General features: G+C 41.6%; 2 protein-coding genes across 3 annotated transcripts; both read right to left on the bottom strand.

The window, feature by feature from the left end:
- Positions 1-2: 2 nt before the first annotated feature.
- Positions 3-15069, bottom strand: tmcc1b (transmembrane and coiled-coil domain family 1b). Of its 2 annotated transcripts, XM_079511435.1 has the most exons (9): positions 14906-15069; positions 12267-12370; positions 9763-9878; positions 6852-6895; positions 5330-6099; positions 3457-3882; positions 2284-2771; positions 2056-2191; positions 3-1762 (listed from the first exon to the last, which is right to left on the bottom strand). In XM_079511435.1, the coding sequence occupies exons 5-9, from the start codon at positions 5921-5923 to the stop codon at positions 1448-1450; spliced, it is 1959 nt and encodes a 652-aa protein (XP_079367561.1). In that variant the 5' UTR covers positions 5924-6099; positions 6852-6895; positions 9763-9878; positions 12267-12370; positions 14906-15069; the 3' UTR covers positions 3-1447. The 2 variants fall into 2 exon arrangements, with proteins under 2 accessions (XP_079367561.1, XP_079367560.1); XM_079511434.1 differs by lacking the exon at positions 9763-9878.
- Positions 15070-17656: 2587 nt separating this feature from the next.
- Positions 17657-24305, bottom strand: LOC306930451 (proline-rich transmembrane protein 3). Its single transcript, XM_079511433.1, has 3 exons — positions 23749-24305; positions 23577-23669; positions 17657-19507 (listed from the first exon to the last, which is right to left on the bottom strand). The coding sequence occupies exons 1-3, from the start codon at positions 24029-24031 to the stop codon at positions 17865-17867; spliced, it is 2019 nt and encodes a 672-aa protein (XP_079367559.1). The 5' UTR covers positions 24032-24305; the 3' UTR covers positions 17657-17864.
- Positions 24306-25787: the final 1482 nt, after the last annotated feature.

Below are 25787 nucleotides of genomic sequence, written 5' to 3'. Positions count from 1 at the left end.
CATTTAATTTTTAAAACGGCATGTTTATTTGTCTTTAAAAAATAAAAATGAACTAAAAAGTATACTAATTTATTTAATTGTCACTAATAGAAACAGTACGGAAGCACTGAGTCTTTGAGCATTTTTACTGCTCTTCAAGTATGTTCGTTCAGTTCATAGATTCTTCTGCAGTGGCAGGGCCAGCTGACCCAAACGGCAGGGTGGTACCTTCAATTCCTCCATTTCTGCATTCTGGTTGAAGCGGACTCACTCGAAGTAAAAGAATAAAAAATAAACACAATCACCCAATACATCAGATTGATCCAGTGACTGATGCCATGTGATGTCGTTTAATTCTCATCAATCTTCACACAGTGTATTGAACAGGAGGAAGGAAGATTGTTTAAAAGCGAGCTGAAACTAAAAAGAGCAGACTGAAAAGGTAACAGAATGGCAATGTTATAGAAGGAAATAATTTGACAAGGAAACCAGAATGAGGACAATTAAATTTAGCAAATAAAGGCTTTGTTCAGACTTAAGGCAAATCTGATATTTAGGACAGACTGTCCACACCATTATTTGCAATTGATCCGTCCCGATTTGTTTTCAGACATCGACCTATCTGCATTGTTTACTGTGTTAAAGACAAATTACATACTGTATGTGTGACTGAGTAATGCTGTCACACAACGGTGTCGCTCTGTGAAAAGAGTCAAACTACAAATGTAAATCAGCTATTTTCACCGAGCAACACCATCATACGATGTATAGTATTAGGCTTCAGTGTCTGAATTACCAGACATATAGAAATCAGATTTGAATTGCTTTCCAAACCACCTAGGAATATTATTCAAATCTGATTAATAAAAATCAGTTTCCATTGATTCTGCTGTTGTTCACTTGATAAAGAAAAACTGATTCCAATCTGGATAGGTCCAAAAATCTGATTTAGGCTGATAGTGTGAACATAGCCAAAGTGAGCCCATCACCGTTCAACCTCACTAAAAGGACAGAGAGAGCAATCAGTCAACTGCATTAAAAAAAAGCGGTAACAGTGAAACAATACCACTTGAATAAACTAAAAGAATAAAACTCTTAATTACAATTTCTCCAGTGAAAAAAAGAAGTCTTCCACATGTAAACAAATTCACTCAGAAGAGAGAAATCAAGTGTGCAGTTCTCTCGGCTCCACCACCTTCAACTGTGCAAAAGTGCCACCCGTTTGTGCACGGGCCACAATTGCACCCAAGTTGATATGTGAATCCCAAAGGTCCAACCTTCAAACCCCCTGTCCTCCATTCAGTCTTCTCAAAATGCATCTCAGGGACAAACATCTGATTTACACTTCCTGTGCATTTTGAGAAGGTGATAGAACAGGAATACAGGCAGGACCCCTGAGATTCGACCCTGTATGGGTTAATCCCCTCCCTTCACTCCCCTGTCCCTTCATAAAGGCTCTTTAAGCAGATCATCCAGGGTGCACTAGAAAGCGATCCAGATACTGTGAAATGGCCTCCCAGTTCCTCCAGAGGAAGGCAAGGAGGATGACAAGGAGCAGTGTAGAAAGAGTGCGGCTGCGTGTTTTCATCAGGGGGACGACACAGTTGGCCACCGTGGAGACGAACACCAAAAGAACAGCCATGACACCTAGCAGCACATTGATCAGTTTGGTTAGAAGAGTCCGTGCTGTGGCATTCTCCAAGCCCTCTAGCTGCACCACCTGCTGCTGCTGTTGCTGCAGCTCCATCTTTGAGATGCGTGTTTGACAGGCCTCCAGCGCCTCCTGCATATCAGGGAGAGAACTGTCTCTTAAAACACATGGTGTGCCCACACAACACTTTCAAAATAGTAACCCAGGGTGCCCACTTTTTACATTCATTTTTTTTTTTACATTTTATTTTATAAAACCCCCCCCCAAAAAAGAAAACTTCATTTTCTTTGCTAGTCTTGGGCACTACATAGCGGGATTTCCCAGGACGTCTGTGTGTGGACGTCTTGGGCACAAGTTGTGTTAAAATAGCTCCAATTTACCACAGCACTGTACAGAAATGTTCAACTACAGGTGAATGGGCATACCTGAATGTCCCTGGCTCGTTCGTAAGACTGGTAAGCAATCTTTTCCTCCATGCTGGCGAGCTCCTGTTTCAAGTTCAGGATTTCATTCTGGTGCAGTTCTGTTAAATCATTGAGTTGCTCTTCTAAACGTTCACACCTGTCAAATGCAGATGTTAGATAATGATAAGTCACAGTCACACATGGGACAGATATGTTCTTCTATAACTATAGTATGTAAGCCTAAGCTACCTGTATCGCTCCTCTTGAAGGGCCTCCAAGATCATAGTGTAGTCCCTCTCATAGTGGGCCTTTAGGTCGTCAAAGGATTCCTCTAGTCGACCCTGGCTGTCCCGCAACTCTTGGATCTCATGGAGCAGAGGGTCAAAGCCTGAGCTCTGTCCATGCTCAAGTGTATTCCCCTTAGAGCTAGGTGGACCTCCAGGGGCTCCTGTGGTGCTGTTTGCGATTGCAGAACCAGATGAAGCACTAGAGCAGTCTTCCTCACTGCCATACTTAGGACTAGACGGCTGCAGCTGTGCTGCTCCAAGGATCCTCACTGGTCCTGGGCCCACACTCTCATCTCCCTGGACCTCTTCCAGAGAATCTTTGAAGGCTGCGATATTATCAGCACTGCCAAACTTGTGCCGGATGAGGGAGGCAATCTCCCTGGGCTTGGATGCCACAGCGCCAGCTGCAGAATGAGTGGCATGACCAAAGCTAGAGAGGCCACCTGTCACCTGGCAGAAAAGGGCAGAGTTTGGTCAACAATAAAATACAAACAAGACAAAGGCAAACTATATATGATATTCAATTAAATTAAACATTTAATTGAATATGGGATAACAAGTACATGGGGCCAGTCACAATTATGAAATAATGGCCTAATCGCAATTATTTGAGAAATTATCTTTGGATTTGCCATGTTGAAATGTTCATACATTTTCAAATTTCTGTAACTTTCACAATTCTACCCCAGATTTGAACCCAGGTCTCCAAGTGCTGACATTTTTACCACTTGACCTACTGTAATAGAGCCTGCCTCTATCCAATCTAGACACTGGCTCTCTATGTCTCAATAGATGATGTGTTTCGATGATATGTGGGTGCACATGCATAGATGTTTTTCATTTTACATCTATTAATGTTTTTGTCACTCTCGGTTGTTTTAAATGTGCTCTATAAATAAAGGTTGATTTGATTTGAATAGAAGATCAAATACAACCAAAAACATTACATAATAGAGCTTTACAGTTATTTGTCATATCTGCTGTGTGCATTAAAAAATGTATTTATTGAAATTTAATTTGTAGAAACTTATATGTTCCAATATTCAATGACAAAAATTACATCTTTAATCGCAATTAATTGCAAGACAATTATTATTCAATTAAGTCAATTGTAATTTCAAAGCCCTATGCATACCTTGGCTCCAACATCTTTGAGACCCTGATGCATGTCTCGAAACACGTCTTTGGGCTGCCGTGGAATGCCGTTGTGTTCCACCTCGCGAAGCTTACGATGGTAGTGCTCTAGCTTCCTCTGCAACTGCTGAATGGTCTGGGCTGACTTTTGGTTCTTCTTCTCAAAAACTTGCTTGATGCGAGTGCTCTGCTGTTTGTCTGCATTATTAGCTAGTTTAAGGTATTCTGCCACGTTGTCATCGCGTGCAGTCTGTTCTATTTTGATTTGTTCAGTGAGCTTCAGGATCTTCTGTTGTAGTTGGGCAATGGCCTGCTTAGTTCGCTGAGGGTCCGGTGTACTGTCGACTACATCAACTCCATATCCATCCGCACCGTAGGAGAGGGCATTGGGTGATACAGCAGGGCCTGATCCATCAAACTGATCCGGCTGATCAAACATGTAAGCAAAGAGAAACAAAAGGAAGTTTTGTTTTTGTTTTAGTGATTTAATTCATGAGGATATTTAAAAGGGGAAAAACTGTTTTGTAAACAAAACTGTTAAATGTCACTTGTTTTTACTCCTTTTTACTCTCCTTCAACAAAAACAAAACCGTTGAAATTCATTGAATATAACCATTTTATAATTTCACAAATGTAAAATGTGATGATTTGCTTGATAAAATGTCTATAACTAATTTGTCAACTGCATTATAAGGTAAGACAAGTTACTAAACAGTCACCCTCACTTCCTTGAGAATGTCATCCACCAACAATATGCTTTCATAAATGTATTTGGGAATTTTACCACTTTTGAATAGCTCTTTTTGTAACATAATGAATAAGAAAATCAGTCAAACCTTAGGCTTGTTTGTCTCTGTAAGACTTGACCTGAAGTACTCTTACAGACACAGAGCTAAATTTAGCAAGGCTTAGAGCGGACAGCGACCAAGCACTCACTCACAGGCAATCTCTGACCTTCCAGTAGACCGCTCATTTCTCATTCACCCGTGCAGGCACATCCAAACGATATGAGGAAACTGTCATTTCCTCTATTAAATTAGTCTTCTTGACATTTATGCATATACTCTTTGCACAAGCCTTAAATAAAAAATAAAAAAAAAAGGAAAACATGACACTATTCCAGGAAAAGACATTTGGGTTTGAATAGGTTGATGTCAACCTTTTTTTTTTAAAAGCCTCACAATGTAATGTTGTCCAATCTGTATGGTAGAGTATGTTAAAATCAATATAACTTATACAATTGGGGTGGTTGCATTTTGTCTGCCTGCTCTTCTACTGAGACATTTAGATTGTGTCAAAAGGTCATGTCTCAACTAGACACAGGATCTGACACAAGTATTTTAATTCCATTCATGCCGAGCAAGCAGCCCGGCTCTTTTAGCTCAATGATAAAACATTTAAGCACTTGCACAGGAAACCAGTTTAAGATATGGGGTAAAAGAGGAAAGTTACACAGTGCTGCTTTAACTAGTCTCGTGTAGCCAGACAACTATTCCACAATCTCGTAATTTATTTGTCATTTCCGTTCACAAAAATATATTTTAAAATATCTTTAGAGCTTATTTTTTTATTTCCATTTCTTCTAAGCAGAAAGCTTTATATGCTTAGATGATTTCTATTCATATTAGGATACATTTGCGCAAGTTTAAAGACGAAACAGAAAGGGGGAGGAGGCTCCACTTCCGCTTTATATTTTACTCATGATCAGAGCTTCCGTTCTCCAGACTGTATGACGGAAACATTTGAAAATTGCCAGAGGCAACAGTCTGGCCATGCGAGACTACCACCACCATTTGTGTTTTACATTTCCACAGCTAACATTACAAGTTTGCTTCTCTCACTAGAAACACTTACAGGCCTTTTGGGACACTCACCTTGTCAGCCTCCTCAGTGGAGTGATAACCAGATGTCAACAGCATGTCTGCTAGTGCTGGGCTGGTGGGTGTGTCAGTGGTGGAGGAGGAGCGTGGGCGTCCAGCCTGCAGCAGAGCTTCGTGGGTACTGCGCCGGTGGATCTGGGGGCTACCTTTCTGGGGGGGATCGGTACTCCCCCCCGCCTTGCCGCGGCGGCTCTGCAGGCTGGTACCTCGCTTCATCATTGGGGGGGCACCTCGGATCTGCTGCAGAACACGGCTCAAAGCTGCGGGGGGGGCGGAAGCAGCAGGGTTGTCAGAATCTGTGGAGGGGGCCGAGGGGGCAGGGGCATCCGCTACCTCTGGCACCGCATCAGGGAGCTCAGGGGCATGGACGCCAATGGATGATGAGTTGTGCGGCGAAATCGAGGAACGGCGGCGCTGTGGTTGGAATAACTGTTTCAGGCCATAGCCCAGCACTCCCATGTTCTCCAGGGCATTATGGGTGATTTTGGACAAGCGCTCTGACTCTGAAGCCCTTCTTCCGAGCTCCAGCTCCGCTCTGCCCCCTGTGTCCGGCTCCTCTGGACTCTGCTCACTACTACCCTGATCCATCAGGGGCCTCCAGTCTCACAGTGACGGTCTACTCGGGGGTGCAGGGAACTAGCTATTTGCCACTGCCACCCCCTCCACTGAGAGGCTGGTTCAAAGCCAGGAAGCAGAGGGGATGGCGCTCAGTTGAGCCTTTTGAGCGTGCATGCATCTGTGGTTTGGCTCAGTGTCATGCTTGTCTACCACAGAAGGAAAATAAAATGAATTATGACATGCAACAATGAGTGATGATTCAACATAATAAGTATAATAAGCAGAAGCAGAATATAAAATGATACCAAGCAGCATAAAAGGGTTGGCACCAAGACGCAGAGCATTTTAGTGCCTCATTTTAATTATGAGACAGATGTTTTCTTGTCCATTTTAACCTTTTTTTATTTATGATTGTAAAACTAATTTCTGTAAAATGTCTTCTGCTATGTCTGACAGCACCAACCCAACACTAAGAACAAGAACAATCACTCTACAAGAACAATTTCTGAAATGCTCAAAATGATGCATTTTTGCAAGTACCACAGAGCTTAGGCCATAGTAATAGTTGGCTAAGTAACTCACATTTCAGAAAATATTCATATAATTGGATAAATAAGTAACATAAACAGTGTTTGGATGAGGGTAACAAGAAACTAAGTGAAAGAAAAAGGATAAAGGCAATGCAATTCTACTGTAAATACTAGATAATGAAAGATCAAATCTGATTGAGGAGTCCAAAGATCCAGTGCGGTCCCTTCTTGTGTAGCTCTAGCCTCTTAGTAACGCTAGACGTACAGTACAGTGCACACAACTACTCCAATTCTTCTGATCTCAGATGACAGGTTATATAAAGACTGTTACTTTACCAGTGTAAGTAGGAGAGGGTGTGTGACAGTGAGACACAGAGAAACAAAGACAGAATGAAAGAGAAAAGGAGATACAGTAGAGGAGATCTTACCATTGGCCCAGCCTCTCCTCTTCTGACTCACAACTCAGGGTTGGCTAAATGAGGAGGTTAAACATGAGAAGTTCTTATTAGAAGCAACTGCACACCTGTAGGTCACAGGAAATGAAGCTACAACTTACTCCGGCTTAAGGCCTAATCTATTATTAAATATAGTTTACACACAACCATCAACATAGTTCACCATGCTAGTAATGAAGACATAAAGTAAAGTATTGTCCTGTCTGAGTAGTAATGCATGTAATGATACTAATGAAGTGTTTTGTTAAAACCTAAGAGCCAGCAGTGGGGTCAGTCTCAGTATGTAGTGGCCATTGATTCCCTCATTGATTCTCATCTATGAAAAGACAGCTATGTAACAACAAGCCAGATGACAATTACGTACCATCACTACTCACTATGTCTAGCCAGTGTAGTCCTACATAAGGTACCCTAGTACCCTAGTGCCCTAGTACAAGGTTTCTTCGACTATGCATGCACCTCCTGGTACCACAGCACCTCAAAGGCCCTTAAAACCAGGCTCCAGACTTCCCAAAACAAACTGGTCACTTGGTCAGGTTACTATTTGGCCTCACTCCCCGAACCCACCTCACCCCTGCCCACATGCTGGAATGGCTTAGGGTTGACGACAGAGTACAGCATCTTGCGATGGGTCTGGTCCACAAGATTCGCTACACCACCAAGATACCCATGTACCTGTCTAAATACTTCCTTAATGTCAACGAAGTCCACACCCACAACACCAGAGGGAGTTCAACAAACCATGTGCAACCCAGATTCGGCACAAACAAGGGACTAAATTAATTTCGCTCCTATGCCACCAAAATGTGGAACACCCTACCAACAGTCATTAAGACATGCAAATCCCTTGACACCTACGGACAGCTGCAATTCGAAACCGCCCCCCGTAAATTTGGAATCCCCCACCCACACGTTTTCCCCCTCACTATATACATGTTTGTTTTTCCCTTTTTACCTCCTCTGATGGTTTCCAATGACTAATAGAAACTGTATTCTGATACACTGGATTCAGTGGATTGTAAGAGGAGAGTTGGTTTACAGGGCAGAATCTGATGTATGTTTCAACATTAAAGAAAATAAGCAGAGTTAAAGTCATGAGCCTGACTGTGTCATGCATGCATTATTTAGCAGACAAATAGAGAAGTGACTCCAAGAGTTAGCACAGCTATTGTGTATCACTTAACACGGCAAGCTAAATGTAACAAAAACTATATTACTAACTACACTAATAATGAAGTCATACTAGAGTAAGCTGGACTTTCACTGCAAAACCGACAGTTTTAGTTATAAAGAATAAACTGCTGTTGGGTGCAGGTGATTACATGCAGTACTCTCAAAACAACCTCATACTGCCTGGGGAAAGGCATTTTCTGTCTGAACTAGGTCAGCCAACATTCGCCTATTCCCTGCCAGCTTTGCACATACAGCGTTCCAAGGTCACACTATCCAGAGTGGGTATCTGTCGAAGAGTATCTGATAGCATACTGTAGGCTTCTGCTTTGCTGAGGAGAAGTTGCTCCAAAATGCAGGTTCTTTCTATGTACTGTAACAGTGGTTCCCAAACTTTTTCATGTCAAGGACCCCCAAATTGACACCAATTAGCCTGCGGACCCCCATTTGAAAAGATATTCCAGGGACCCCCATAAAAGAAGATTTTTGCGGCTCTAGCAGTGATTCTCAACCCGTTTAATTTCAAGGACCCCCAGTTTGACATGCATATTAGTCTACAGACCCCCATTAAATGGCTCTGGGACGCCAATTTATATTATAAAATAAATGCAACCTTGCAATTTTGAATTCTACACCATACAGAGGTGGCTAGCACGGCGCATGCTCTGCTGCGACGACACGGTCTGTTCGTTTGTTGGTGCTGGGTGTTTGTCTTTTTCGTCATTTGTGTTTACTTTTACTTTTCGTCTGTCCATGAGAGTCCCCTCTGTCTGGCTAAACGACCATCATGCTGGACATGTACAGAACTACCTGGATTGTATTTGTTATCCTATGGATAATAAATGACAGCTCCGTGGTGGCTCCGGTCCGGTGGTTAGCCCGCCACCATTAACGCCGGATGCTAGCGGTGGCTACGGGACACTCATCCACACCTACAGCCGGGATGATCTCCTTCAACTACGGTCCTCTATCTTGACAGATGGATTATCTTCCACCTGAGATTCGTCCCAGAAAGAGGGGGAGACGAGGGGGTGTACGGACTAGACTGAGGAGACGTCGCTTCAGACCCCATGTCCCCTCATCATCCTGGCTAACGTTCGCTCTCTCAGGTACAAGATGAACATATTACACGCCAAGTGCCGATTGGAGAGAGCTTACAAGGAAGCCTGTATCATCGTCTGACTGAAACCTGGCTCGATGAGACCATACCGGACTCTGATGTCAGTCTGGATGGATTCACCATCATACGAGCGGACAAGACGGGTTAGTCGGACAAGGATGGTGGCGGAGGGGTCTGCATCTACGCCAACGACAGGTGGTGTAATAACATCAAGATCCACAACAGTCTAAACCTAACCTAGAGATGCTAACCCTGTCACTTCACCCTTTCTATCTTCCAAGAGACTTCCCAACTGTGGTTGTCGGGTGTGTGTACATCCAGCCTAAAGCTAACTATAGAATAGCAGCAGAGCTAGTTGCCGATGCAGCTAATTCTTTAATGGCTAGGTACCCCGAAGCCCCGTTGTTTTTTCAACTGTAGACTCGAGGGGGTCCTGCCCTCGTTACATCAATATGTGGACGTTCCCACAAGGAAAGAACGGATCCTGGATCTGTGTTATGGAACTATCGATGATGCTTTTAGCGTCCGAGCGCATCCTCCACTGGGAGGCTCGCTCGGATCACAACACAGTGCTGCTGCTTCCGCACTACAAACCGGAGCTGAATCGGTCCAAACCACAGACCTACTGCGCCGTCCAGTTGACGGAGGACGCAACTGCACAGCTGCAGGGCTCACTGGCATGCACAGACTGGGACGTCTTTGAAGGCGACCTAGATGAGAGGGTTTCCGTGATTACAGACTACATTAAGTTTTGCATCACCACCACTATACCCACAAAGACAATAACAAAATATCCAAACCACGGATCACTCCTCATATTAAATATAGTCTCAGTAAAAAGAATGAAATTCTTAAGGCCAAATTAAAATACAAAAATAATATAGGAGGAGTTTAGGAACATGAACACAAAACTGGTGGTGAGACAAAACAAAAGAACTGTACAACTCCGGATCCTACCACATTTGCAAATATTCGGAACACTTTCTAAAATGGTTTGACAGTCACGACTACTATGCTGCCTGTGAGGAACTGTTGGAAACCCTCCCCTTTCAGGAGCCGCCACATCCCCCCTTCGCAGAGGTGGCTGCTTCACAGCTGCTGGCCAGGTGTAAGCCTGGCAAGGCACCAGGGCTGGATATCATCGCGTCAAAGGTGCTTAAGTCTGCACCAAGGAGCTCTCCCCCATCCTTCACTCCATCTTCTGGGAGTCCTACAGGACAGCAGCCGTACCCACCCTCTGGAAAAAATCCACCATCATACCGGTACCCAAGAAACCCCGCCCCTCAGAACCTAACCACTATAGAGCGTCGCAGTCCCGCCTCCTACCCTGGACCAGGAAATGAAACCCAATGCATTATTCTCATAGACATTTCTTAAAGTATTTATTTAAAGACGGTTACGCCGCGGACAAAGCCAACTCGAGTCGTGACAACTCATGACAACACAAACAATATTTTGGACCAAACAAATAATTACAAAGAAGAAAAACAACAAAAAAAGTGCCGTTTTTTCTTCTTTGTAATTATTTGTTTGGTCCAAAATATTGTTTGTGTTGTCATGAGTTGTCACGACTCGAGTTGGCTTTGTCCGCGGCGTAACCGTCTTTAAATAAATACATAAATAATGTCTATGAGAATAATGCATTGGGTTTCATTTCCTGGTCCAGGGTAGGAGGCGGGACTGCGACGCTCTATAGACCTGTTTTAACCTGCATTAACCTCAATAATGATGAAATGCCTGGAAAGACTGATTCTGAACATCATTCTGCCAACTGTCAGGTCACAGCTGGATCCTTTCCAGTTTGCCTATCGGGCCAAGAGGGGGACAGAGGATGCTGTGGCATGCCTCCTTCACTCCCTTCTCCAACACCTAGATTCAGCCTCGGACAATTTTGCCACGATTCTTTTTGTTGACTTTAGTTCTGCTTTCAACACCATTCAACGTCATCACATGATCAAGAAACTGCATCACCTCAACATCCCTCCACTCCTCATCCACTGGACTCACAACTTCCTGAGTAAGAGACCACAAACAGTTAAAGTAGGTACATCTTTCTCATCAACTGTTATCACCAACACAGGGCCCCCCCAAGGTTATGTCCTCAGTCCTTTCCTCTACACACTATACACAAATGACTGTATTAGCCCCTCACCCACTAACATCACATACTTTAAAAACTGATGATACTGCCATTCTCGGACTACTCCACGACAATATTCTCTATTACGGACTATTACAATTTCTCATTTTACACAGTGGTGCACTGACAACTATCTAGAGTTGAATGTAGACAAAACAAAATAACTGGTCATTGAAAAACCCACACTGGACTTAACCCACTCCTCATTAATGGTAAAACAGTAGAACAGGTTGACAGTTTCACATATCTTGGACTCACACTGGACTTAGGTTTGATCAACACATTACATCTATCCAGTCACGCTTTCAGCAAAGACTCCCTGTAATCCATAAATTAAGATAATTTATATCCATTGCTCCTCATCTTCTGCTATTATTGTACAAAAGCATTATTCAACCTGTTCTGTTGTACTATTCTGCATGTTTCTACACCATACTGTCCATGCCCAACAGGAACAAACTTTTCAGTATTTCCCGTAATCCTTCCAAGATCATCGGACTTCCTACACCCACACTTTCTGATATGAACAATAAGGCCATCACACGGCTAGCACTTTCGATATCAAATGACACTGATCATCCCCTGTATCGCTTCTTTAACCTCATGCCATCTGGACAAAGATACAGAACCTTGCCATGGGGTCAAAGGCCAAAAAGGTCAGTTTTAGTAAGAGTTTTGTTCCCTCAGCCATCGCGGCATTAAACAAACTGCCCCGCCGATAGGATGGGTCTGTATACTGTGGGGACCTCATGTTTTTGTATTGTCTTGGTGTTATGTGCTCTGTGTTGTTTTTGATGCAGGTGTTAAGACGAATATCCTTCAGGACAATGAAGATTATTATTATAGCAGTTTTGTCAGCATTCTCAAGCTTATATCAATTTAGCTATTATCATCCCGGAAGAATACAATTTCCAGAGAGTGAAATGATTCACCAATGTCTAACTGTACATATGCATACCTTCAGTTGATGTCATCAGCAGATGTTCTGTGATGTCTTTGAGGACAGGAAATGATTTGTTATTCCATGGGAATTTCCACCGCCCCTTCCTCTGGATAATTTTCCTGCACAAAATGCCATGCACATTTAGAAAAATCACATGCTGCAAAGAACAGGAAAAATCGATGTGATTTGCTATGATGGGAGTGCTAAATTGACTATGATCAGAATAGCAGTCTGTAGTCTGACACCAATCTCAGAAATGCACCCTCCTTTCTTCCTACTATTTTAGCTGATTAAATGCTACAATATTACATACATAGGCATGGCATGGTCTTCTTTATGTAACCCTGCAATGTGTTCATAAAACAAATAGTCACCTAAAATGTATACTTGCCGTTAGCTATGTTGTGCAAATGTGCAATATACGGTACAGTACTTTGTTAATCTGCAATTTTATTTTGTAATAATGTGTGCAACAGTTTAATAAAAGCATAAAGTAAGTATTGCTCTCATTCATTCAAAATCAGACATTTAATATATCACAGAACCTTCCTCATCAAGTGTCCTAGAGACCCAACATTTGCAATGTGACCCTTAACCCATTGCCAACAAATTGCGGCTAGCCGGCTACCATAGGCTTACTTCTCGTCATACATGTTTCTTGTTTGTAAATTAGCCTATTCCATGAATTGGTTGTATGGAAACATTTTTAACAACATAACTGCAAATCCACAGGATTAATTGCTCACTTATTAGTTGGGTAAAACACCCCTCCATAATATAGGACCATGACATGATTATAGAAATGACATGGATAAAAATGTAGGCTATCTAATCAATCGTCCTGAGTCCCATCGTATGACTGGAGACACAATGCAAAGCTAATCACAAGGACGTTGTGAATATACTGTATGTATCAGTGTACCTCACTGTGGCAGGAATATGTTCAATTGACAGCTGGGTGTGGTGGGCGGATAGTAACTTTTCCTGAAACACACCTGCTAGTGTCATATGTATTTATCATGTTATGAATGAATAAACTATACAGAGTTGTGACAGGACAGTTAGAAGTCATGCATGTATTAGTTTATAATAATATTTAAGACGTTGCTGGTCAAAGAGAATATAGGCTTATACAAAAACACGTGCATATGTACTATGAATCATCGTTTCAAGCAGAGCCCGGTCCGAAAGGTTTAGGGATAAGAGGGGATGAAATTAGCTGCTTGCTAGCTAAGGTTAGCAGGCCTGACCTTTAACGCGTTCAATTGGAAAACATATAGGTGAAAACAAGAATATGGTTAATCGTTTTATTTAAGGGTACTGTTAGTTGTTGTATGAGATAAGGCTGACTACACTGGTCCTTCTCTGACGGTTTATCTGTTACCCAAGTGGACCAGGACCAGCTAGCTAACGTTACAATACAGGCTAACTTGATGACACCGGAGAGGTGTTCGTTTTAGTTTACAGCGTGGGCCGGGGTTCCTACTCGATCCTGCTGAGGTACTTGCCTTTACCGCCGGTGTACTGAGTCAACTAATTTAGATGAACAAAACCTGATGTTGCAAAATGTCTCATCTTTCAAATTCATATCATATAGTCTACAATACCCCTTTCTGAAAAAGAAAAGGCAGGTGGTCAAGCTGACTCAAGCAATTCATTTGTGTGACACTGTCATCCACTGTGGTTTCCATTCACTTTAACAGACACGTTTATTTGAATAATGGGATGTCGGAATAACATGGCACCGTTTATTTACCCATACAGTGTTCCAACTTACACTACAGAAAACAGATCGCCAATTTGCCAAACTTCTACATTTCTTCTAAAAGAATAGATCTAGACGAGACAAATCACAAGTTCTGTTGAGGGGGGAAGCTGAAGCTATACATATGGTAACAGAGATAAAAAACAAAGTGTTTTCACCTATGTGTGCCCTATTTTGGAGTTGGTCTTTATCACCTTTACAAAAACGCCCATTAATCACAACAACATGAACATCCGAAGGGGCAGATGTCCTCCTAATATCATTGAAGGGTATTAAACTAACTGAATAGTAAATTCCAGTAGATTCTCTTGCAGGATTTCAAAAAATCCCATAGATTCTCAGATGTAAAGGGGACATGCACGGCAGGCAAAGTTGTGTAATTGCACCATCTTGAACAGATTTGATAAATTACACCAACTTAAGCTGTCAATGTATACGTGTGCATTAGTCTTAATACTAATTAATCACACAACTCGAAGCGCCGTGTCATTTATCAGCTGTTGAAAACAGCCACATGACATGAATCTGGGTGTTGTCTCCAGTCTCCTCCATACACTCAAATTCAACTGAGAAATGACACCATGCATGCATAAACATTGGAACATTGCACCTGTCAACCAAACATTTACGTCGCCCATTGGGACTGCTCGGACGCCAAAATACGCGTCTCCTTCGGTCTGTCTACAGTGATCTGTCTGTCAAGTCGGCTGACAGGAGCATGCTAGGTTGCTAAGCTAGTTGCTCCATTCATTGAGCTGCGCTGAAACCGAAGACATCGCCAGTAACGACGACAATCAGAGTAACAAAGTTTTTCAGCAATACCAGGGATATATGTAATTGTTACAGCAGTTGGTAAAAAAAGGTGCTGTTCATATAGGTTTCAACTTACATGGGCGCTGAGAGAGGATTGTGTTGATGACCGTTAATATCTCCTGATGGAACACTCCCCAAGATGACGTCAAACAGCGTACGCAACGTCAGAGCACCGGTGGACCACGCGCATCAACACCAACCACAGACAGCAGCATCCACCCATTACATCCTCAGGTAAGTCAGGTTACAAAAACAGGAGGCTGTTATCCTGATGGCTGATGTTGGACACTGGAGCTGATGATGGCTTTTATCAAGCAGTGTTGGGCACTGGGCAGTAACTAGCCTAATTACTTGTAATATATTACTGTAATATTACTTTACCCAGTGTTATGGTTTCCGTAACCTCAGCTGCCTGACTCAGCATAAGCATATTGATAACCATGACATGATGATTGTCTACTACTGTATCAGAGGGACTGACTGTACGTACAATATGAGATATGAAATGCAAGCGTGTTCCTGCTCATTCTGTTCTTATCATGGTTTCCATAATCTACTAGGGACGTCATAGATCTACTGACGTCCTACTGTATATATTACTCTGTGTGTAATAAACTTCAGAATGCATGGTAACATATCACTGTTGTGTTGGCATGTGTTCTCTGCGCATGCGACTCACAATGGATCTTCACCCTGTAAAGTAAAGTAAGGTATTACTTTGCCAAAACAGTTATACAATTATACAATATTACTTTGTAAAATAAATAGCACATATTACATATTACTTTAATACTTGGGATTTGTTGGCTACCGTTTGAAAACAATTCATTAAAACGGTCAAGAGAGATTGCTGCTTTATTTTATAGCCTTTTTGGCTGATTGGTGACTCTTATTATTCAAAACAATTGGATTCAGTTCTAAAAGAAGCTGACTTAATAGATTGTGTTGTTGTAGGATCCCTTTTTTAGGGTGGGGGGGAAGTAATATGTAATATAATGTGAAATATAATATATTACTCTTGATTCCAAGTAATAAGTAGGCTAATATATTATTACTTTTTTAAAGTCGCGCTGAACAAACACAGCTTCTTATTATGGCACAGTTGAGAAGCAGGAGTTAATCTAGTGTCAGTGAGGTCAGATATAGAGTTGCTGGCCGGCTCCATATATTCAGATCTAGTATGTCAAACCATGTATGGCTATCCAAGTGTGATGAGGTCAGTGTCGTGATCTTCATATATGGAGATCCAGGTGATACTAGTCAGCTCCACATATGGAGATCCATGTGTTGTACCAACTTGGTTCATTTGCAAGTGTGACTTGCGTCGGCAACCACTATCATGAGACTGTCACAATATGGCCATATATTGACATTCCCATATTGACATCAGAGATCTCCATATATGGTCATTCCCAGCCGTTGCCTAATACAATCCCTGTTATGCCCATATATGGATTTTTTTAAATTGACGTTTTCAGGACTGAAACAACAGAGCTTCTTAATACGGCACAGTTGAGAGTTAAACTATTAATCTGGTGTCAGTGAGGTCAGATGTAGATTTGCTGGCCGGCTCCATATATGCAGACATAGGTGATGATCCAGTCTTCTCCATGTATGGCTATCCAGGGTTTGATGAGGTCCGTGTCGTGATCTTCATATATGGAGATCCAGGTGATGATAGTCAGCTCCACATATGGAGATCCATGTGTTGTACTTGGTTAATTTGCAAGTCTGAGTTGCGCTGCGGCAACCACAGTGGTTGGACTGACAACCATGGAGATCTAAGGGTCTCCATGATGTCACATGATGTCACGAGGCATGACCATATATGGGGGCGTGATATCACGAGGCGTGACATATATGGAGGCATGGGTGACGCAACGAACGTTCAAACGGGAAATGTTCATAGTTCATAGTAAATCATAGTAAAACTCTCTTGCGTAATATTGCCCAACACTGAATACAAGACTCCACAAGACTCCAAAATGAAATGAAATGAAATTAAATTAAAATGACTCCAGAGAGTCCAGACTCAAGAAAACAACAAGTCAGGAAATTCAAAAGTGCATTTAATTTCTTTTTACAAAAAACAAAACAAAAACGAATACAATCAGTCGAGTGAGTGAAAAGCAAATTGCTTGCCATGGAAAAAACAAACATACAAACAGGGGAAACATCAGGGTGATATGCAGGTGATGCAGCCTACATTCCAGTTTCCAGTCAGTGTCATTTGACAATTCCTTAATAATCTTTTGGTATTTTACCATTTTACCAATTTATTCTATTTTGTAACAGTAGGCTAAATTCTATTTTGGCAAATAAACTCTAATATTGTTATAATGTACTTTTGACCTCAGTATTATTTGGCAAATAAACTCTCATATTTTGACTTTGACCATTGTTGTGTTGTGTTTGGGGGTTTAAATAATAAAAAAGCCACAAAAAAATACAGTCTGTATATGTAGGCATCGTTCACACGCAGTTCCATCTCTAGCCACAAGATGGCTATGGTATTATGCATGATCCCTTGCAAGGGGCTGTGTAAATCCTGTCTTAGCACTGACAATGCAGTGTCTTGGATAAAGGCCTTGGATAAAGGTGCTATATAAATGCACCATTTACCATTTACAATCCACAGCACAAAGACAGTGAATGAACAAACCAACTAATACATTTTATTGTCATTGCTGACAAGGGTTGTTTTAAAATATAACAACAACGGTATGCATGTGTTCCTTCAAATTCATGAAAACAAAGAATCATATAAAAAATAAACAAAAAATATTCAAGTGCAACCGTAAAATCATGGTTTCATGATAAGCAACCTTTTCAAAATCAAGATTTGTGTGTGTTGCTGCATCAAGTTTATTATCCTGGTTGCAAAGGTAATCATTTAATTTCCATGTTTAACATTGTATCCCTCAAGAGAACTCAACTCTCCTGTGAAATATCAACATTTTACTTAATTCCGCAGTGCTCTGGTTGGTAAATGAGCAATGAGTGTTGTTGTTGTCTGTAAAGACGTAATTGAAAGCTTACAGATCTGTAAGATCATCATCAGACCAGTCTTCCTGATGCAAAGTCGCTGAGATCTCTGACTTGTTCATGTTTTTTCCTTCTACCTGATGTTCAGTGTTTGGGTATTGGTAGGGAGTCTGATCAGCCATGGGTGACTGCATTGACTCCTCACCTTGAAAATGATCTGCAGAGGTAGAGGCAGTTTTAAGTGCCCATCTATAGCCAACATTAGCCAGAGAGCCAGTCTTTGTGTCACTGTCTCCTATGTCTGCTCCCACATTGTGTGTCCAAGAGGGAAGTGGCAGTGTAAACAGACTTCCCATTGCAAGGTGACCGTGATGAAAGGCATTGTCAATGGTGTGCTTTAGGTTGATGGGAGATGGGGCATACATGTCAACCTCTATGAGAGAAAGAATACATTCACATGGTCCACCTACTCTGTGCGTCAGTATTGCACCCTGAGAGTCACAACTGCTACTGAGAAGAGGGCCTGTTTTATGATCAGAAACAATTGTTATAGATTGGTCATTATAAGAATGCATTGTGTTGTTGCTTAGACACAGTTTATACATCGCCCAGTTATTTGGCATTAGATCTTCCCAGTTTTCCTCAGATTTCCTGAATGGACCCTTTCTAGTGTTTTTCAAGAATGTACCCCAACAACTGTTATCCTTTGTGCCCTCTGATAACTTGTGTCTGCCCTGCCCATGAAAGCTTCTTGAACCGCTTCTATGGGGTGTCCAGAATATCCAGGATCCCAAAACAAGCAAAGAGAATGCCCAAGCTAATTCAAGAATTCTGGCCCAGAATTGGCTAAGCCACCAACCCCAACCAAAACGCCTCCAGTTTCCCAGTAGCCCATAAAGCCAAAGTACACTGTACATGTGAAGGCCACAGCAGAGAACCCCTATGACAGAGCACACTGCTGTTAACCTCCTCACACGGGTCTCAATCTGTGGAGCCCCCCACTGAGGAACGGAGGTCCTTAGGAAGGAATGTGACACAGAGTGAATGAAGACCCCAATACAGAATGATAGTCCCCAGCAAACTGAGAGGGTCTGTAGCAACAGAGGGAGGGCAGAAGACAAAGATGGGGAGAGTAGGTCAGCTAATAACAGCATAGTGCAATGACACACAACAAGACCTCCAACCATCCTAGGTTGCTGCAGTTTCAAGGGTAAAACAACAAGTCTCATGCCTCTTAATGCAACCAGACTCAGGGTAACCTGTACCCAAAGGAGAATCTGTAGGGCCATGTTATGGAGTGCTGCAAGAACAGGACGAGACAGGATCTGACGTGTACCGTACGGATCAAGCAGAAGAAGGACAGCACGAAGAACACCTGTCAATAGCAAGAGTCCATTAGCCAGGTTCAAGGCATCACAGAGGGGATGAAGAAGAGTGGACGCACCTGCCATTCCCAAAACAGCAATGCCTGCCAGTAATATAAAAAGACTGGCAGATCCAAAGACATGAAGTTCCCAAGCAAAAGTCAGTGTTCGTTTCATATCATCCCAGAGCAGATTTGTGCCATTAGGGTTTGTTAGAACTGCACAGGGACCGAGGCCATGTGCACAGGGACCTTCAGGACGTGACACTTTGTGGTTTATTATGGATGTAAACACACCATACTGTCTGGGGGGTTCAAGACCATGTTTGCCTAAAAGAGAGGCAGAGAAGATTTCAATTACATAAAGGAATGTCTGATTTGCTTTGGTATGCAAAATGAATAGAAAGCAATCGATTTTATGTCTCACAATTATATGACTGTGAAACTTGACAATTTAATGAACGCATTTTTCTTTTCCAGCTCTTCAGAAAATAAATTTTCAGGTGGGTGGCCAATTTCATCCCATCATATTTATCAGCTTCAATTGTATAGTGTTCCAGTTCAAATTTTGTTTGCTGATTTGTTTTTTGAGTGGTGCAGCCAATCCAAGGAACAGCAATGGCTGTAGTGCAGGAACAAAAGCCCCAAAAGTTGACTATACCCCTCCCCGAGGTATAACAAAACGGGACATAGTTTTTTCATATCTTTAGGATGTCCCGTTCATGAAATGGATTGTCCCGAGATTTACTTTTACTGCAAAAGTCTTAAAATTAATCCATGAAGTGACTCACCACATAGGCAATAAAAAACGCCTATCTGAAAGAGGGAGTTCCAAGTAAATCCTCTGTCATTTATTACCTGCTGTTTGTTTTTACATCATACTTGCACAAATTGTCTACAGGTAGTGTGCCTACATCCCAGAACAATCAGAATGCCAATATTTGGTTCTAATGTGAATCAGCAGCCTTTTATATAAGGCCTTAAATAGGCGGAAATAGCAAAAAGTTTACTTTTCTGACATTCACTTGTAATTTTGGTCCTACTATTTATCAACAAAATGTGACATTGTTTTTTCATATTTTTAAGATGTCCTCTTCATGAAATGGATGGTCAGAAGTTTCACTTTTACTGCAAAAGTCATTAAATCCATCCATGAAGTGATCCCCACTGAGAGAAACGCCTACCCCACCACACACACACACACACACACACACACACACACACACACACACACACACACACACACACACACACACACACACACACACACACACACACACACACACACAATATTATATATTTTTATGTTTACATGGAAATGAGAATGTATTATTTTACTGTCCAATGACACAGGCCAAGTTATTGTGGAACATCCTAGTTGGATATTTCTGATGTGAAATGGCACAAGGGACCCCCACAAAAAGTCCACCCCAAAATGGTGCCCTTTTCTGGGGGTTGGGCACCTCCCCCTCAGTGCTCTCTGCCCCCAGGATGCCAATATTTGGTTCTATTGTGAATAAGCAACCGTTTATATAAGGCCTTATTGTGACCGCAGCTCGCGTTTACTATGAAATCGTACATTTGTGTCCGTCAGTCAGTGTAACACTCTAAATCCCCATACATGGGAAAGCCCCAATATATGGTGCCCAGGTCTCATAACATCACGTGGCATCGGAGATCCCTGATGTCATAGTAAATACAACCTGATGTCGCAATTAAGCCCATACAGTATATGGAGATCCCTGATGTATCAATATTGGCCAGCAACTCTACATCTGACCTCAAACCGCGCCCGGCAGTCGGCGAAAACTAGAGTTCTCAACAGGCCTGAAAATTAAGGCCCAGCTCATGGGCCCTCATCAAACCCTTTACACTCAAGACACTGCCCCCGCTGCCACCCTTAGATCTATATGGAGCTGACCTGTTCTGACATTCCATATGTTGATCTGACCTCATCAAACCCTGTACACTCAAGACATGCTCCATATATGGCCAGTACATAATTCATTCCATATGTTGATCTTACCCCCCATGCCAAAGCGCCAGCGCTCGCCCAGCAGTCACCCAGGTGGATGCGTGCACGTCACCTCGCCCTTTATGACGCGGTCGCTTCTCACCCTCAGGCGTCTTATAAGTGGATCTATCTATCTATCTATCTATCTATCTATCTATCTATCTATCTATCTATCTTTTTCTTTTCAAGAGTTACTTCTAAATGTTCTAATCCTGATCTAATACTGTAAAATGCCTATACAAACTTAATAACAGGAAATATATTTTGATGCCATGTTTTTAGTTTACTCACATTCATGTGGAATCTAAGGATGTTTCGAGCCTATGCCTCAAAACAGCTGGAATGACAAAATATTGTTATATAAGGCAATGTATGCTAGATGTATAGGTGTGAGTGAGGCCTAACGTCTTCTATGGTACTACTTATTAATCAGCAGCTTATTCTCAATGTCATCTTGAGCATTGTGGGGGGAACTGACTGACTGGGGCCAAATTGGTTTCCATAAGCTGCTGATTGTTGATTATTCATTAATAATGGCACACACAGGGGCACGGTGGCACAGTTGGGTTCGATTCCCGCTCGGGGCGCTGTGGGTGCTGGCGGCGTGTTTCCTCCTCCGCGTCATCAGTGCCCATACCCGAGGCGGGGTTGGCGAAAGGGGCTTTCTGTGTGGAGTTTGCATGTTCTCCCCGTGTCCCCTAGGGTAGGTACCCTCACAAAAAACATGCAGTAATCCTGGTCTCTAAACTGGCCTCCCCCTGGCCACCCGGGGTGCCTGATGGAGGGGAAAGGAACTGGTTGGAATAACGTGTTCCTTCCACGCGCTACGTCCAACCAGGGAAACTCCCACTGTCAGGTGTAAAGGAGCAACTTGGACACTCAGGCATGAAGGAAGCATGAGTTCAAGTCCGTTGCTCTCCCCATGTCCCCCATATATGGGGACTAGGTTGGCGGAGGGTGTGTAGAGCCCAGGATCACATTAGATAATTGACACAGGGGTGAAAAATGGGTTACAAAATCGTGGGATCAAAATGATTTAAAAAAAAAAGAATGGCACACACAAAGCTGTGAATTCTACAGCATTAAACCATACTGCATTTAGGCTATATGGACCTATAGAATACAACATCAATGATTGATGATGCTTTCAGGTGTAGCGATATTAGGTCCATCTGAGAATAATAGATTCTATATGAATATGAAGTGGCTGGGTAAAAACATATCGTCTCCACCAGGCCGAAAGGCATGGCATCTCTATGTTTTTCACCCTGTCTGTCCGTCCGCGTGTGTCCTTCATCTGTTCAATAAAGAAACAGTTCTTTCAGATTTTTCATATTCCATCCTGACTGGCTAAGATTGACTTCCAGCCCACAATAACCTGTAATTGGTCTGGCGGAGACCTGTACTCTTGAGTGTAACACCTATGATTCTAACCCAGAGTGCCTATAAAACCCTAGCCTGGCTAATAAGCCAGACTCAAATTGCCAGAGGCAATTGTTTTTGACAACGGCTGATTCGTTCTGGCTTATTAGCCAGGCTAATAAAACCCTGCTCATGTAGGGTAGACACTACTGTCTACAGACACCTGTAGACACTGGGGTCACTGTATGCACCTTTTTTGGTGCAAAAAGTTAATTGAAGAATTGCATGACTTTTGCATTCAAAGTAAATAGATTGATGGTTGATACTGCAGTTTCTATGCTTTTGGCTATTTCTGCCTCTAATAAGGCCTTATATTAAAGCCTGCTGATTCACTATAGAACCAAATATTGGCATTTAGGTTGCTTTAGGATGTACCTAACTAGACCATCTGTGCAAGCATGACATAAAACCAACCATGCAGCAGGTAGAAAATGACTTGGATCTCCCTCTGTCATGATTGAGGCGTTTTTTCATTATGTGGTGAGTCACTTCATGGATTAATTTCATGACTTTTGCAGTAAAAGTAAAACTTGGGACAATCCATTTCATGAAGGGGACATCCTAAAGATATGAAAAAACGTTGTCCCGTTTTGTTATACCTCGGGGAGGGGTACCTCAAAAACTAAGCCTCTTTTAGAGGGTTTTTTCCTGCACTACTGTCCCTGGCTGTGTCCCTATGTATGTATGTTTAGGGTACCAACAGGGGGCGCTGTTGCACCACTCACTTCAGACAGGTCTGATTCCAATTTCACTTGTTTATCCTGTATGAGTTCTCTCTCCTGATTCTCTCATGTTAGAACATGATAAAAAAGTAGAACATTGTAACATGATAGGTATCGCGTTATAATGTGAAAGATTCTTATAACATAATATGTATGTATCATATTATAATGTGATGCTAGGTTCTGTGGAATATTGCAATGAAGTTTTCTTTGTTTTTGTTAAAAAATAAATGCTTCTTACCTGCTTCATGATCACCAGTTCTCTCCTCCTTAGTCAGATGTGGTGATTTTGATAAATCCATCGTATCAGGAATAGACTGAACATTCGTCTTCCCTGTAGAACATTCAATATCAGATCAAGGACATCAAAATTACATTTTCCAATTTCCATAAACAATTACTTGTTGACTTACCAGTCAAAATATCCTTATTTTCTATGGGTGGGTGACTTCCATCGTTTCGCTCATCAGCTGTGAACTGTATGTATGTATCCTCATTAGAGTAAAAATACCCTGAAGTCTCAATGTTTGTCTCATGTTGGTCAGATTGAGATTCTTTTTGGTTATGAGCCTCTAAAATGGGCATATTAAGTGCAGATGATTCAGCAAGTATGACTCTTCCAGGGTCCTCTGAAATTGCATATTCAATCCGTTTCTGGCGTGATTGTAAAAGAGGGGAAGAAATTGTTGTATGCATTTGCTGATTCCTGTTCTTATCACCTCCAGTCGATGTGTAGATGTTAATAGATGAGTTCGACTTTTGTGGGCCCTCAACCACATGTCCACTACTGTCCACATTAGGATCATCACTGATCTGTAACTCTGAGATTACTTCACTGGTCAGATCATCCACAACATTGTTTCTACTAGTGTGCTGAATTGTTGAGACTGAATCAGAACTTCCTATAGAGCTTAAAGCTCTGATATTTCCTTTTGAGGACTGAACCAATGCAAGAACAATGAAAAACAATATTAAATGGGCCATTGTTTGACACAGTAATAGTATGCAGGTTGAAATCCCAAGGCCTGGATAGAAACAAATAAAGAAAAGAGAGGGAGAGTTACAATGTAACTGTCAGTGACAAGATGTGACTCTTTTGAATCTTTGTGTCAGGAAACAGTCCAACGAAATCGTCACTGTCTGGCAGAAGCCGCAGAAACCAGCTAAAACCTTTTCTTTTCTTTTCATAAATCAATGCTATTGAGCACCCTTTATGTATGTGTGTTGGTTAAAAAAATATTGAACCAATGAAAAGTATTAAAAAGCTTCTGACAAAACCATCTCAAACTGTCTGCTAAAGCAGCTATAACTTCACCCCCTCCCCCTCTCATGCAAATATCTGACAATATATAAAGTCACAATACCAACTTTATTGCTTTGTTTTAAAAATATTTTCTTAATTTTCCTGAAAAATGAACATTAGGAGTTAGCTGCCTGACCGACGGCCGTAGAGATATTCAATATCTACTTGAAGCATCTGTTGTCACTGTCATTTGCAAAGTTCAGGTTGGAGTTTTCGTACTTTTATAACTTCAAATCTCCTTTCTAGACGTGTGCTGCTGTGCTACTTTTATAATGATCACTTCACTGTAGAAAACTTAAAACGTTTATTTAGTGGTAAAGAGTCATACAGATGTTTTTTTGTGCAGATAATTAATCTAGGCTTCCAAACAAAAACAAATCCCAAGCAAGCTGGCATTTTAATGTCCTTAATGGTTTGACTTGAACTTGAAAAAGACAAAAAACTAAAATAATAATAATTTACTCAATATCAAATTGATTCACAATTAATGTGAATGGAATCAAAATGAGGCCAGTAGTGAGTAAATGGCCATACAATACAATATTAAATAAAAAATCCAATTTAAGCAAACTAATATGATCTTATACAATATATGAATTTTCTCACTGAGTTACTACACGTAAACTTTCATAATGGACCTAGCCGGTGAATAATTGTAAGCAGTATACTTATGATTTCAATATGTACTCTATATAAACATTTACCATTGATTTCAATATTGGATATTAACAGTCTAGGCCTACTTTAAAAAAGCACACCGCTATTATAAAGGTCCAGCTAATTTTAATTGCAGCCTTGTTTTGCAGTACATTAAATACGCGTATGTTTTTACATTTTGCAGCAATTCTTAAGAATTATTTTCCCACCTTTTTAAGCTTTTGCATTTTGCCAAAATGATCCTGCACATTTGCAGGCTATGTCCACTAATAAAATAAATAATACTCACTTGTGTCACTTGCAATTCCTTGTCCTCCCTCTTTAGTATGCTATAGCATGCAGCCATGTATTCTACTCATGGTGAAAGTGTGTAAATAAATAGGAGTATCACCATCAGGGTAGAACTCACTGGATTACTAGTATGATACTGTGAGTCATTATACTTCAAGCTGACGTCTTGGTCCAATTACTGCACCGGCTGGTTGGTTAACA

The sequence above is a fragment of the Electrona antarctica genome, assembly GCF_951216825.1.
Source record: "Electrona antarctica genome assembly, chromosome: 9".
NCBI classification, from domain to species: Eukaryota; Metazoa; Chordata; class Actinopteri; order Myctophiformes; family Myctophidae; genus Electrona; species Electrona antarctica.
Note: the sequence above shows the minus strand (reverse complement) of the source record. Positions and strands in the feature narration are given on the sequence as shown.